General features: G+C 37.9%; 2 protein-coding genes across 2 annotated transcripts; both read left to right on the top strand.

The window, feature by feature from the left end:
- Positions 1 to 229: 229 nt before the first annotated feature.
- Positions 230 to 3,573, top strand: LOC139937443 (uncharacterized). Its single transcript, XM_071932584.1, has 3 exons — positions 230 to 353; positions 1,707 to 2,087; positions 2,608 to 3,573. Exons 1-3 carry the CDS (start codon positions 299 to 301, stop codon positions 2,610 to 2,612), a joined length of 441 nt encoding a protein of 146 aa, XP_071788685.1. The 5' UTR covers positions 230 to 298; the 3' UTR covers positions 2,613 to 3,573.
- Positions 3,574 to 11,451: 7,878 nt separating this feature from the next.
- On the top strand, positions 11,452 to 14,925 carry LOC139937863 (uncharacterized). Its single transcript, XM_071933222.1, has 3 exons — positions 11,452 to 11,683; positions 12,620 to 13,003; positions 14,793 to 14,925. Exons 1-3 carry the CDS (start codon positions 11,602 to 11,604, stop codon positions 14,813 to 14,815), a joined length of 489 nt encoding a protein of 162 aa, XP_071789323.1. The 5' UTR covers positions 11,452 to 11,601; the 3' UTR covers positions 14,816 to 14,925.
- The last annotated feature ends 761 nt before the right edge of the window (positions 14,926 to 15,686 follow it).

Here is a 15,686-nt window from a genome sequence, read left to right as displayed (position 1 = left end):
GGGTAAGGAGATGTTTCAATGACACTTCAGGGGGGGGGGGCCTGCATTTTTTTGAGTTGTTATGAAATCAATTGAATGTTAAAAACAGGGCCACGGACATCTTCGAAGGACATTGATAATATTCGAGTAGATTGTGTAAAAACAATGAGGGCAGCTGTCACTGTATTGATTAGGCTGTGTATCAATAAGTACATAAAGTGCAGGATTTTCGAAGATTGGGCACTCTCGACCAAACAACACCCGAACAGACGCAGAAATAAACCGCTCTTGTCTCAGTGTGATTCGAACTTGTCTCAGCATGGCCAGCACCATTCTATTCACGGCAGTGATTGCTACCTTCTTGTTCCTTGCAGGTATGTAATTTTATTGTGTATTGAATAATTTAACTTGATAATCATTTGATCTCAAAATTTTATCTTTTTAAGGCCGTGGACACTTTTGGTAATTGTCAAACACTACCCTTCACAGTTGGTTTATCTCAACATATGCATAAAATAAGTAACCTGTGAAAATTTGAGCTCAATCGGTCGTCAAAGTTGCGAGATAATAATGAAAGAAAAAATTTATGCTAATAATTATTTTGAGTAATTACCAATAGTGACCACTGCCTTTAAATGCGAAGGTGCGGATTTCACAAAAAATTACAACTATTCTTATATCGAATGAGGACGAGTTACTCATCCAAACTTAGGGCTATCCTTAAGTTTGTAATAATATCTCCGGACTAGACCTAACTCTTTGTGAAATCAACCCCAGACAACTTGTGGTAATTGTCAAAGGCCGGCATTCCCACTTGGTGCATTTCAACAAATTTTGGGAAAGGGGAAGAAACACCTTTCCTTTGTTGCAAAAATTTGTGCGCACTCAGATGCCTAAAAAATGCTGTCCAAAGGTCTTCTATCAGGGCCAAATATTTAAGTGAGAATTTACTTTCCTAAAAACGACGCTACTTCAGAGGGAGTCGTTTCTCACGATGTTTTATACTATCAATAGCTGTCCATTACTCAGTATCGAGTAAGTTGTTATGCTACAAAATTTGTTGAGTAAAAACAAATTGTGCCCAGTGCCTTACAACCAATTTTTGTTATATGTTGTTGCTGCTAGTGCTATTGGGTTTTATGGCAACACATTCTTTTAGGCTAATATTTCAAAAATTAATAAATTCCACTTGTTTGTTTCCGATGTATCGCACATTATTTGTGTCATGTTTGAGTTTCAAGGGATATAAATTTCTACCCCTCCTCTTTTCGACTGGGTTTTGGCACCCGATTCTCACTTTTTTTTCTCCCAAAAATATTTTATGAAGTAAAACCACACTTTGTTAAGAATTTTAAAACCACTTGCTATACAGTTATAATGAACCCGTGGACCGGGGCAATTTTTGTAAATGCATTTTGTTTTCCTTTTTCTCTTCTTCAAAGTTACAGCTTAAAATTGTCATTATAAAATTGCTATCGAAACAGGATTTTGAAGCGAAATATGCTTCTTTGAACATTTTCTCCTCCAATATTTTGCTTTAAAAAAAAATTGAGCACTTTCACACAACTTTTATTAACTCAGTTTGATTGTGTGTTTCCCCAACAATGTTTTCGTATAATAAATTGTCTATTTTCTATGACCGATCAGTTCTCATATTATGTTCCAACAGAAGTATGGAACAAACGTCTTGATTAAATAAATTGAATATTTCCTCTCTTTTTTTAAAGCCGAAGGAAAATACGCAAAGAGTGCGAGTTTCGTTGGCAATCCCAACTGGATTGACAATGCTCACACCAAAATTGGAGCTGTCTTCAAGTTCGACGGTGAATTTATAGCAGGCACTCAGGGAAAGTGGGAAATGTACGCCTACGGTAGTGATACAAACGTCAGTGACCAGGAAGATTTGATCGAGGGCTCCCCCCAATTACTCAACGAAGACGACCAGAATAAGGGTGACGATGTGCACTTCGTATCGAAACAAGCGGTTTTCACGGGATTGAAAGGCTGTTCCGGAGACCGTAAAAACTTCGGGTGCTTCATCTTATACAGAGGAGGCGTAAAGAAGATCAGCATGTGCATGAGGTTCCAACCCTCTTGCCCTGTACTAGGTAACAAATCAAAATCTTGACCCCCTCCTATCACTGAGACAATAGAAACAGAATGATTCTCCTGTATATTTTTTGTCATCCTTGTGCAATAATTTGCTGCCATTTTTAAATTGTACCTTTTCCATCTTCTTTGTGATTTTGTTTACTTGCTATATGAATTCTCTGTTGTCTACAGTCGGTTGCCTGTAGTTTTGATTGTCCCTTGTCTTTCAGTTTTTTGATGTGTGAACAAGGGTACCCATTTAGTGAGCCCGTTCGGGGTTTCCCTTTTGGACCAATGTCATTTTGTATGTATTTGTGAAACGAACAATGAAATGATAGTTTGAGTACCTTTAAATGACGCGTCTTTCTGAACGCAACTCAAGTTCCAGTTTACATAAACCGTTAAAAGAAGGTAACATATTTAATGTTAAAATTATTTTTGAGGAAAGAAATGTCAGTGACAAACTCTTTATTTGTATTCTTAACTCTCATTGGTCACTCAAAAATGTTTTCGTATCTTGTCTGATGTTGTTTACAGATTAAAACTTAGGTTTTGCGGTTGTACCAGTGAAGACTAACACAGATAACAGGAGTACGACCAACGACCAAGACGGAGGATTGAAGTTTTAAAAAGCAGAATCATTACAAGTTATAATTATGGCTTAGACTACTGGTTAAAAAATAAGAGCAACTTAAACAAAATCTTTAAATGGAAACCACAAATTTACACATTAGCATGGAAGAGCAGAAACGTCTCTTAGGTCAAACCGTCTGACGGGTGGCTGAATAACGCTCCATCATTTTGAATCATGACTATAAATATCAGGGTATCGTGGCAGTGCGACATAAAGACAGCAGTTTGTAGCAACACTAAACACCTAGACATTTGGAAAAGTCGTTAATGGTCTGTCACAATGAGATAGTTCAGTCGTAGTGGTGGCGTTATGATTCAGGTCTCCGTAAGCGAAAGCTGCTCTCGTCGAATCACTTGCTCTCGCGCGAGCTGCTGGCCGAAGACGATACTTCCCATAACTGAGGGGAGACTGCACAACGCGAGAGCAGTATCTCGCAGGAGCCAGCAGTCTCGCGAGAATATAGCCAGTGTCGCGGGAATCGCTGATTAGAGAGTCGGGACGCCATCACCGTGACAGACATTTAACGACATTTAACGACTTGTGCACAAATCTACACTTATTCAAACTAGCTGAAAATGCTGAATATTTAAGTAATGGAACAAGACAGTTTTCTCTAATCAATTAATTGCTATTTTATTGAAACACGCTTTAATAAAAAATGATAAAAAATGGTTGAGGATTGTCTATCTTTCACTGAAATTTGTTGAATTTTCAGAATTATTTTCACAATAACTGAAAGTATACACATAAAATGCCTTTATTGATTATGCCTTTCTGTTAAAAGCGATAATGTGCGATTTTTATTAGAAATGCGCAGACCAATTTAAACAGAGTTTGAATTAAAATCAATCAGAATAAATTATCCACAATTACTTCCTCTGCTAGATTTATTTCTAAAGGTTTGGTCTTACTTCCTGTTCGTATAATTGCTGATTTTTGATGAAACTAGGATCTCGTATTGTGAGCAAGCAACGTTTGAATTACCTCGCCTGATAACATTCTGCTATTAATATCATAATCTCCATAACTTGATTTACTTGGACTCAATTTGTGTGTTTTTTTAAATATATATATAATTCTTTTTTATTTTATTATGAATGAAAGACTATGGACACTATTGGTAATTGCTCAAAACATCTGTAACCATAAAAACTTACGAGCAGAACAGATCGAGCCTTCGACAGTATAACACATAGTGAAAACCTTCCTCTGAAGAAGAGGTAATTTCTAACTCAAAATGTTAAAATACTTCGGGCTTGAAGCCCTTTTTGGGAATCTGAAAGAACACAAGTTTGAGCAACAATGGTGTTTTTCTGTCACTGTTCTCTGGTATCTTCGATGACCAATTGAGTCAAAATTTTCACAGGTTTGTTATTCCATGCTTATGTTGGGAAACGCCAAGCGAGAACACTGGTCTAGCTCTTCCTATGTTACTCTTGGGACTTTAAGGCCGGTTTATGGACGTTCGCGCGATAGAAATCTTGCGCGCAATCTTAAGACTGACGCCTAAAAAACTGTGTCTTTTTATTATTGCGCGTCAAGATTTCCATCGCGCGACCAACTACAAACCGGCCTTTAAGACGAGTAAAGTTCCAAACGCACTACACCAGTTCAAAGTAGGTACGAGTAGGATTTGAAACTTTGCATGGTGGAAATATGAGATGGAAAAGTTTGCGGAAACACATCTAATGACAACCTCAAATGAGTTGGGGGGGGGGGGTTCTGAAAAGATCCGTTGGTTTCAACTCGACATTTCGATCAGTATGCTCTGATCGTCTTCTGGAGAAAGTTATGACGAGTTACTCGGTCTAACTCGATATTAATCCATAGCGTTTCGTGACATCGGCTGCATTGTCCTTCGATCGAAATCAGAAAATAATTTAAATAGTTTATAGTAATATCCACAAGAAAGTCGATTATTCCTATCGTGACATAGACTTGATTGGAAGCCCGTTATCGTGTGAGAAGTTCCTAAGCATATATATCCGCCGTTACAATGTAGCTGGGGGACATCGGGGGTTTTCTGATGTAAGGCGATGGGACTGAAAATAAAAGGACTCTAACGGGACTGGGACTTGAGTCAATTCTATTCGTGACTGGACCCCCCCCCCCCCTTTTCTCTTATTTTTTACACACGGGACCGGGAGGATCACAACATCACCCCAACGTACTTTCCAACATTTCCAAGCAATTTTTATAAACATTGCTAAACTGTTCCTTGCACCAATTGTACATTATGAGGTTACAATTTCACAAAATTAAAACTAGAGGGAATATTGTGGTCTGTTGTTTTTGCCAAACGTTGGTCAATTATCTTATTGTGTCAACATGTTTCCGAAACTTTTGTAAAAATTCTAAAAAGCATACAGTTTGTCCGTGGCAGCTAAAATCAATTTTGTTGAAACTGATCTTGATCACTGAAACTGATCTTTCACAAAGTTTATTCTAAAAAAAAAAAAAAGAAAGTCAACATTCCCGTCGATTTTTGGGACCAAGGATGCATTTAATGACGAGATCTGATTCGGGATTATTTTATTGACCTGAAACCACAAAAAAAATTGGTTGATACCACAAAAAAAATGATGAAGTTTTAAGCCATAAATGGACGAGATGAAAACAAAACAGTCATCCGGATGGCTGCCGAAAATGTTATGGTGATCGGATGCAGAGCCACGATCATGGGTACACTTTTTGTTACAAAGACACCAACATGTTAAATAACTATTTGCAGATCTTATATTCGACAAAAACAATAACTTTTGTAATCACCAATGACACATCTATTGTGAATTGATATACCAATAACATTGAGATAAAATAAGTGGTTTGTCCTACTGTTGTTTATGAAATGGACACAAAACACAATGTCCACAGATTCACATTAAACTTACACCGTTTGAAGATAATGATCGTAGAAAGCGTACCTTAAAATATTAGTTGCTGAGGTACTGTAGTTTTTTGAGAAATTAGTAAAATAATGTCATGAAAATACGTTTTTACATGCTCAAATAATTTACGTCTCATGATCACTGAGACGAAAATTATTTTAATGACATTGTTCTACTCATTTCTCAAAAACTACAGCACCTCATCAGGTAATATTTTCAGGCAAGCTTTATACCATCATTATCTTCAAACGGTGTAAGTTTAGTGTAAATCTGTAGACATTGTGTTTTTTTGTCCTACAAAAAGTACTAAGACCCTTTAAAGGCAGTGGACACTATTGGTAATTACTCAACATAAATATCATCACAAAACCTTTCTTGATTACCAGTAATGGGGAGAGGTTGATAATATAAAACATTGTGAGAAACAGCTCCCTCTAAAGTGACGTAGTTTTTGAAAAAGAAGTAATTTTCCACGAATTTGATTTTGAGACCTCAAGTTTAGAACTTGAGGTCTCGAAATCAGGCATCAGAAAGCACACAACTTCGGTCACAAGGGTGTTTTTTCTTTCATTATTATCTTGCAACTTCAATGACCGATTGAGCTCAAATTTTCACAGGTTGGTTATTTTATGTATATGTTGAGATACACCAAGTGAGAAGACATGCTTTAACAATTACCTTGTCTTAAAAAGAGGAAAGCTTTTGACCGGTGTCGCTTGCAATTATGTCCTCTATGCAATACTATCCGGAGGACATTATTGCATATGCAATCGTGTCCGCCCGGACGCTGCTGCATAATGCAATTGTGTCCGCTTGGACACATTTGCATATGCAGTTGTGTCCACCCCCGTGCAAAACCGTCCTTGCAGTAAATTAAACGCCGTTGGTCGACGGAACACGTTCGTCATTTGTTTTATAGGCCAAGTGCGTGTTATTAATGACATGGGAAATGTTCGGCCGTAGGGTATTCGCTGCAATCATAAAATACGTGAAAAATCATGCTGCATATACGTAGGTTCAGTGCATGCACGTTCGCTTGCGCGCACAAATATGTACAGTCATGTACATGTCCGCCGGACGGTTTTTGCATAGCCCCGCACAGTACTGCATAATTTTATGCAAAAGTGTCCGGAGCGGACAGTATTGCATGGCGGACACAATTGCATCTGACACCGGCCATAATAATTATGGCGTTGCATGATCTACATAAATATACATGTACCCATGTGTAAAAACAACCGACATATCACGTATCAGGTAAATCCTTCGACATCGAATGATCGTCCCGGAAAAAACACAAACAAGCTACCCCTAAATATGGTGGGACAACTACATGTAGCCTATCCCTTAAACATTGCCAGTGATATTAAGATGATTTAAACACAGTACAATACTGATGGAGCGAGAGGGGAGGAGCAGGAAGGGGGATCTCTGGGACATTACCACTCTGCGGAGGTTAGTCGGAGCATGGCCAGAGCCAAGATCCCTATAGCCGTGCTCCAGGAGGACTGCCCTAACACCAAGTCAAAGGCCCCCAACCCAGGCGGTCATGGGCCCCGCACTCCCTCTCGTAAGTGCTTTAATAACGGCAACGTCTTCGATTAAAAAAAAGGAACATGGTTCACTGCTGGGTGAAAACATTTAAACAGCCGACGATGGGTTAAAATTCACCTAAATTTTGAGAGAGAGAAAACGAAAAAGAAAAAAAACCAACCACAGTTTTGCTATTCTTTTGCCCTTCTTTAGTTATACAATTTGTAGCCAAAGTTACTAATATAAGTAAAACAAACTACATGGGACAGGGGTGGGTGAACAGACACATAGCATATCGGTGTATAGCAAGTGTAATCGAAAACCAAGTGTTTGGTTGGTGAAACCAGAGCAGACTATTTAATAATCTATTCTTAGACGCAGTTGATAATTAATTATACCAATGTGTCCAAACAACCGACATATACACGCATCAGGTAAATCCTTCGACATCAAAAGATCGTCCCGAAAAACAAAACAAACTACCCCAAAACATGGTGGGACAATTACATGAAGCCTATCCTTAAAGGCAGTGGACACTATTGGTAATTGTCAAAGACTAGCCTTCACAGTTGGTGTATCTCAACATATCCATAAAATAACAAACCTGTGAAAACTTGACCTCAATCGGTCATCGAACTTGCGATATAATAATGAAAGAAAAAACACCCTTGTCACACGAAGTTGTGTGCGTTTAGATGGTTGATTTCGAGACCTCAAGTTCTAAACCTGAGGTCTCGAAATCAAATTCGTGGAAAATTACTTCTTTCTCGAAAACTATGGCACTTCAGAGGGAGCCGTTTCTCTCAATGTTTTATACCATCAACCTCTCCCCATTACTCGTCACCAAGAAAGGTTTTATGCTAATAAATATTTTGAGTAATTACCAATAGTGTCCACCGCCTTTAAAACATTTTCCAGTGATATTAAGATGAAATGTAATTGAAAATTAAGTGATTGGTTGGTGAAATCAGAGCAGACAATCCAATAATCTTTTCTTGGAAGTAGTTGGCTCTGAAAAGAGCCGGTTTGTTTGATCAGACCGTTTGTGTCTCTGAAAAGAGCCGGTTGTTTCGATCAGACCGTTTATGTCTCTGAAAAGAGCCAGTTGCTTCGATCAGACCGTTTATGTCTCTGAAAAAGAGCCGGTTGCTTCGATCAGACCGTTTATGTCTCTGAAAAGAGCCGGTTTGTTTTATCAGACCGGTTATGTCTCTGAAAAGAGCCGGTTAGTTTTATCAGACCGTTTAATCGACGGTTCAAACTGCCAGTGACCAGACATTCAGAAAGCTCCAGTTACCCATAGATTCCTACAGGTTGTTGCAGGTTGGTGGACTAGAGGTTGCTTAACTAAATAGACCCCCATAGCAAACAATGCTAAATGCAAACAAAATATTTAAATCATTCTCAAAAAGTATTTAAAGTCCCTGAGCCTCTGGACAACACTAAACTTAAATTTCTCCCCCAAACCGACTCGCCGCCTAATTCTTAAATAGGACCAACTTTAAATCCAAAATCTAACAAATCTCCGCAAAACTTTGAAACCCAGAACCCCAGGTTGTGAGAGATTCTTAACACTGTTTATACACAGTCTATCCCCCACGCCAAACGTACATATAACAGCCCCTTCAACACGACAGCAATTTAGCGAGGGTCCCTTGCTTTATATTAGCATGGTTGTGAAATTTTACACTTTGTGTGAGAGAAAAACAATGTTCGGACAGTCTAATGTCCCTATTGTGAAATTTTCTCAAAGTTGCCTTACTTTATGGACAATATAAGTAACATTTCACAACCATGCTGAAATTAAGCCAGGGACCCCTGCTAAATTGCTGTCGTGTGAAAAGGGCTTTATAACTTATACATTATACAGAGCACAAGTCTACTTTACAACCAATGTCACGTAAACTTGACAAGTGCAACGGCTGGACAAACTCGTTACGCTGAACTTTGACCTCTTTTAAAACAGTCACTTCCTTTTCAAAATTACTAATATCGAAGTATTCAAGGCCCTTAGTACAGAAAATAAAATAAAATAAAGGTTATTAAAGTTATGATTTCTGAGACCTAGTTATGTAGCACTTTATAAGGTGCTATGGTGTATTCAGCAGCCACAGCCAGGAACACCGGGGCGAACCCCTTCTCTTTTCGATAAGTGCACTAGGTTCTTTTACGTGCGCAATACACAACACACGGCACCAATGGCTTTACGTCCCATACAAAGGACGTAGAATTGGTAAAATGTCTTGCTTAAGTGTCACGATCTGGGTCTCGAAAAAAAAATCCACACTCTGCTGATCAGAAATGCCAGAGTTTGAATTCGTTGCTCTTAAAGGCAGTGGACACTATTGGTAATTACTCAAAATAATTACCAGCATAAAACCTTAACGAGTAATGGGAAGAGGTTGATAGTATAAAACATTGTGAGAAATGGCTTCCTCTGAAGTAATGTAGTTTTCGAGAAAGAAGTAATTTTCAACGAATTTGATTTCCAGACCGCAGATTTAGAATTTGAGGTCTCGACTAAACTTGAGGTCTCGAAATCAAGTATAAAAGCACACAACTTCGTGTGACAGGGGTGTTTTTTTCTTTCATAGTTATCTCGCAACTCCGACGACCAATCGAGCTCAGATTTTCACAGGTTTGTTATTTTATGCATATGTTGAGATACACAAAATGAGAAGACTGGTCTTTGACAATTACCAATAGTGTCCAGTGTCTTTGACCGCTCGGCCACGACACTTCTAAAAATAATAATTTGGTTGCGAGTGATCTTGTCAGGAGGGAGGAGGGCAATACTTTTCTAGTACCCTTCGTGTACAAAATTGAAATCTCAATGTCAATGGTGGGTGAAACCAAATTATAAAAACTTAAATATTTAGGCAAACAATAAGCCTTAATTTAAAGACATTGGAAACTGTTGGTAACTGTCAAAGAATAGTCTTCACATTTTGGTGTATCTCAACTATGCATAATGCAACAAACCTGTGAAAGTTTGAGCTCAATCGGTCGTCAAGGTTGCGAGATATTAATGGGAAAAACACCCTGTCGCACCATGGTCACACGAAGTTTTGTGCTTTCAGATGCTTAATTTCGAGACCTCAAATTATTCTTAATCTGAAGTCTCGTAATCAAATTACCTCTTTCTCGAAAACTACGTCACTTCAGAGGGAGCTGTTTCTCACAATGTTTTATACTATCAACAGCTCCCCATTACTCGTTACCAAGTAAGGTGTTATGATAATAATTAATTTGAGTAATTACCAAAAGTGTCCACTGCCTTTAATCAAGGTCATACCTGGCAAAGTGAACAACACACTTAGACTCGAACATAATAATAAAATAATAAAATAATCATAAAAATAATCATAAAAACAATAATTATCCGCTTTAAAACAAGGTCAGCATGCTGACAACGTCATAGAGCTGCTTAATCATAAAAATGAGCTAAGCACAACAGTATTATGCTTGATACCAAAATAAGGTTACCAGCCAAAATGCCATGTCACGTGTAGAATTTGTGACTGGTAATCCTGATCATTTCTGCTTAACACAATTTGTAAGCACGGGTTGTCTGCTTTAGCAACTCGATGAAACTGGGCCCGGGTCACTCGAAGATTTTAAAAATAGAATTGGGATGTTTTATTATATTAGTAAACTTAATCGCCATCGATTAGGCTTTTGATATTAAAACAATTGACATCAAGAGTTTTATTGTTTGGCACAATTAATTTAATCTCGTGGATTATTTGCAGATTTTATTGTTCTTTTACAATAAAAAATATATCACATTTGAAGGTGAAATGTCTTATGTATGGCGTTTCTAGTTAGGAATGTTGACACATTTAAAGTCTATAGTTTATGACGGGGCAAAACAAAACAAATTAAAGTCCACAGCTGTGCACAAATCCGAAGTGTAGTTGAGAGGGGAGAGGGTTCAAAAATGTCAGTTAAAGGCACATGACACCTTTGGTAATTACTCCAAATAATTCTTAGCATAAAAACTTACTTGGTAACGAGCAACTGAAAGTTGATGTAAGTATAACACATTGTGAGAAGCGGTTCCCTCTGAAGTAACGTAGTTTTTGAGAAAGAAGTAATTTCTCACTAAAATATTTACATTAAATTCGAGACCTCATCTGAGGTCCCGAATTCAAGCATCTGAAAACACACACCTTGTGCGACAAAGGTGTTTGTTCTTAAATTATTCTCTCGCAACTTCTGCGACCAATTCAAATCGAATTTTCACAGGTTTGTTGTTTTATGCATGTGTTGATACACCAAGTGAGAATACTGGTGTTTGTCAAATACCAAAGGTGTCCAGTGTCTTTAAGCAAAAAATAGTGTGGTATAGATTTTGTATTACTATTATTATTTATTTCATATTATTTTGTTTTAAATAAAGCTTTCTAGGATTCATTTCTGACATCTCATCCAGGGGGTTTCTAACCTAGTAATTGTGTGTTACTGAATCACAAGATGGCGGGCGCTAATGTCTCTACTACCAAGGTCTTGGTTCTCATTGGACTGCTGCTCGTATTAGATGCGTGTGCCCGCTCAGGTTGGTATAGGAATCAGACAAAGTCTGGTCTTCTCGATTTATGTTTGCTGTATGTCGAAGATAATAATATTTCGATTTATATAGCACCTAATATAAAGTTATCGCTAGACACTCAACAATTAGTATATAAAAAAACTTGGTATTTAATATGTTAAAGGCAGTGGACACTATTGGTTATTACTCAAAATATTTATTAGCATAAAACATTTATTGGTGACGAGTAATGGGGAGAGGTTGATGGTATAAAACATTGTGGGAAACGGCTCCCTCTGAAGTGCCATAGTTTTAGAGAAAGAAGTAATTTTCCACGAATTTGATTTCGAGACCTCAGATTTAGAACTTGAGGTCTCGAAATCAACCATCTCAACGCACACAATTCCGTGTGACAAGGGTGTTTTTTTCTTTCATCGTTGTTCTCGCAACTTCGATGACCGATTGAGCTCAAATTTTCACAGGTTTATTATTTTATGCATATGTTGAGATACACCAACTGTGAAAGCTAGTCTTTGACCAATAGTGTCCACTGCTTAAATGAGTTACCACTGACTGCATGATCTGAATACACAAGCTAGGTAGTTAATGTTGTACACAAGGTGTTTTTCGGGGCACTTTTGTTTGATTCAAAGGAGGTAATAGATCGAATGTGATGGGGAGATTTCCAGAGAGTGTGTGCATTAACGCTGAATGACCGGTTTACTGCCGAGTGTTGAAAATAAAGATTTGTAAGTACAATAACTCGACGAAAAAAAGTATTCTGTACGTTTTGTGAAATCTTGTTTGTTTTCCCAAGTTTCTTTGGTTGGGAATCATGATCAGTTGCAACAGTTTTATGCTCCGTATTCGATAATCATGTAGAGACTGGTACAGAACGATATCCCCACAGAAGCTACAAATTGCAAGATCTTGTCAAAGCCTCACTTTTGTTTTGATTTTCAGCCCCCAAATTTGTTTTCAAATATCAAAGCAGGGGCATCGTGGATGGCAGTATCGGTTTTGCCGACAAGATAACCAGAACAGCGAAGATGAAGTTCTTTTTCAAAGGAACGCAGGGAAACAAGTCGGCCGGGACAGGGCCGTGGAAAATGTCGGCCTACGCCACTAACTCGTCCAGGGAGGTGTTCGGCGCGTCGGAGGTGACGGGGCTTCTGAGTGACGCCGACGGCAGCCAAGGTGGTACCGTGGATTTCGTCTCTAAGACCGTAGTCCTGGAGGACATGAGTGGATGTCCCGGCGACAGAACGTTTGCTTGCTATCTACTGTCCAAAGGGAACGGTTATCCCGTGTCAAGCGCTTGCTTTCATGTGCAACTACCTTGCCCAGGTATTTAAAACGTACTACGCTCTTTTTTTTATGGGAAATGTTACAATGCTATACAACAAACAGGATCTGAAAAAAAGATATCCTCGCGGTCTCCCCCACAACATTTCAGTTCTCAGGACACATTTGTGTCCGGTTCTTCCTCTTTATGTTCACCAACCACCGAAGTCAACCAGACAAAATACGAACATAATACCAAGACGCTGAACCACACCCGTAAAACGTAATAACACTTATATGGTTTAATGTTTGACCCAAGTCACTAAGTTTGAGCAGCACCATCATCTTTCAATCGTCAATTACACATTGCTTTACATACACACATCATTTCTGCGTTGAAAAGGCAATTAAAAAAAAAAAACAATAGTAAGAATAAGAATTTTTCACAGAGACCTAAATGACCTAAACAGAAATAGAAAAGAGGAGGGTTTTAGGAAGTGTTTTGAATGTCTTTACTGAAGGGGAATTATGTGATGTGGACAGGGAGTTTATTCATTTCCCCGGGGCCGACATTATAGGAGTCTGTTTAGAAGAGGATAGTTCTCCTGGGTTTGTCTTTACTGTCGTTGCTAAAACTGCATCAGAGATGCAAATGTCTTGCAAAAACTCTATTGTAGGGATGCATCGATTGAGCAAAAACTGCATCAGAGATTTAAATGTTTTGCAGAAACTCTATTGTAGGGAGGCATCGATTGAACAAAAACTGCATCAGAGATTTAAATGTTTTGCAAAACTCTATCGTAGGGATGCATCAATTGTGCTTAAACTGCATCAGAGGTTTAAATGTTTTGCAAAACTCTATTGTAGGGATGCATCGATTGAGCAAAAACTGCGTCAGAGATTTAAATGTTTTGCAAAACTCTATTGTAGGGATGCATCGATTGAGCAAAAAGTGATGAATGATGACATTTATTGGTAGTCAGACTAGCTGATTTGCATAAATAAGCACGTGTAGCTATACCAACTCATTTGCATAAGCAAGTGGCTTGCCAATGAACACACTACATGCATTGCCTGACCCTCAGAACATAGGTAAAAACATTTCTTTATCATGGTTATTTGCCTAGTGTCAGAGATATTGGAGAAAACTCATTTTTCTGCTATGGCTGCCACTAATTTGCATATATTTTGTTAAAATTACTTACAACTAATAATAACTTCATCAAATGTGTAATCGTTTTATGAGACCTCCAAAACATGGGTATAGCACTTCAATTGTCATCTTTGCTTTCCTAGTTACCGAGATATTGAAGAAAAATGATTTTTTTGTAATGGCGGCACTAATTTGCATATTTATGATTATTAATTACCACTTATCACTTTGGAAATGTTTCAATCCTATTCTGTGACCTTTAACATCTAGGTACAGACTCATCGCTTGTCATTTTTGCTTGCCTGGTTACAGGGGTTTGCTTAAAATGGTTCAAAAAGGTCAAAAATATGATTATGCAAATTAGATGGTCAAAAACTCAAAAATTCGCTTGGGACCATTTTTTTTCTGATTCAGCACACCAAAAATGTGTTAAAAAGTCTGGTTCCACACTTTTACCCCAAAATGCCTTAATCAGTCACTTTTTCCAGAAATCCGCCTAGACTATTTTCATTTTAGTACCTTTCACTGGAGCCGGGATGGGGGATTTATGTGGATAGGGGTAGGGGACAACTGTGCCCTGGGAGGAGGTCTCAGTCCCGGATCCCAAAGTGAATTACTTGAATGCATGATAAATATTTATACAATCCTGTAGACAAAGCCTTTAAAGTAAAATTACACATTATTTATTGTTCCACGCAGATTCTGTACTCAATATAGTCTGAAGCACGCCGGGAGTCCTGCATCAAATAACACAGAAGGAAACTGGAATCAAGAACAGTTGTTAACGACTTTTAGTATATAACAGCTTTAATAAAAAGTGATAAAATCGTAACTCATCGTAACTTTTTTTTTTTTTTTTTTTTTTTTTTTTTTTTGGGGGGGGGGGGCCACCTAGGGTGCACGAGCATCGGGGGGGGGGGGGGGGGGGGTACGTGACACTGGTGAACTCAGCATCATTCTATACTTATCCTGTTTAAAACTTGAGAAATGAATCGAACAAAGGATATTATAAAATCTGAACAAAACAATGTGGTCATGTTTTTCAAATATTATGAAGGTATTTATTAATAACACAGTGGACCGTGGGTTTGATGATAGACGAGTTTATGTAATATTTTATTTATGGCCTCTTCCTTTTGGCAACACTGATTTTACGCAAACTACCATACATTAATTTGGATCAATATCAAAATCAATCGAGCATTTGTGTGATAGTCAAAGAAATTCCGCACCCGAAGGCATAATTATATTGATAAAACATGGCTTCATTCAATTCAGTAATGGTTTACTCAAAAACAAGTCTGAAAACATCCTTGATATATTATAGTTTTCAAGAGTTTGAGTGACCTCAACCATTTGTTATTGTTTTTATTTTAAGGTTTCGCACTTTGCATTGGTTGCTATGGGAGTTTATTTAGTGTGGTGCACACTCCAATACAGCTCCGGTTGCAATTGTTTTTTCTTCTGCACTTTAGTGCTTTTCAATAGGGAATTTTGTTTTCTCAATCGATGAAAAAAAAATTGAGCACATTTTTCTCTAAAGTGCAGAGAAAAAAAGTGCCTCTGGTTTTACTAATAAATAAATACCGCCCT

Source organism: Asterias amurensis, chromosome 5 (genome assembly GCF_032118995.1).
Source record: "Asterias amurensis chromosome 5, ASM3211899v1".
NCBI lineage: Eukaryota > Metazoa > Echinodermata > Asteroidea > Forcipulatida > Asteriidae > Asterias > Asterias amurensis.
This window is presented reverse-complemented; position numbering and strand designations above follow the sequence as displayed.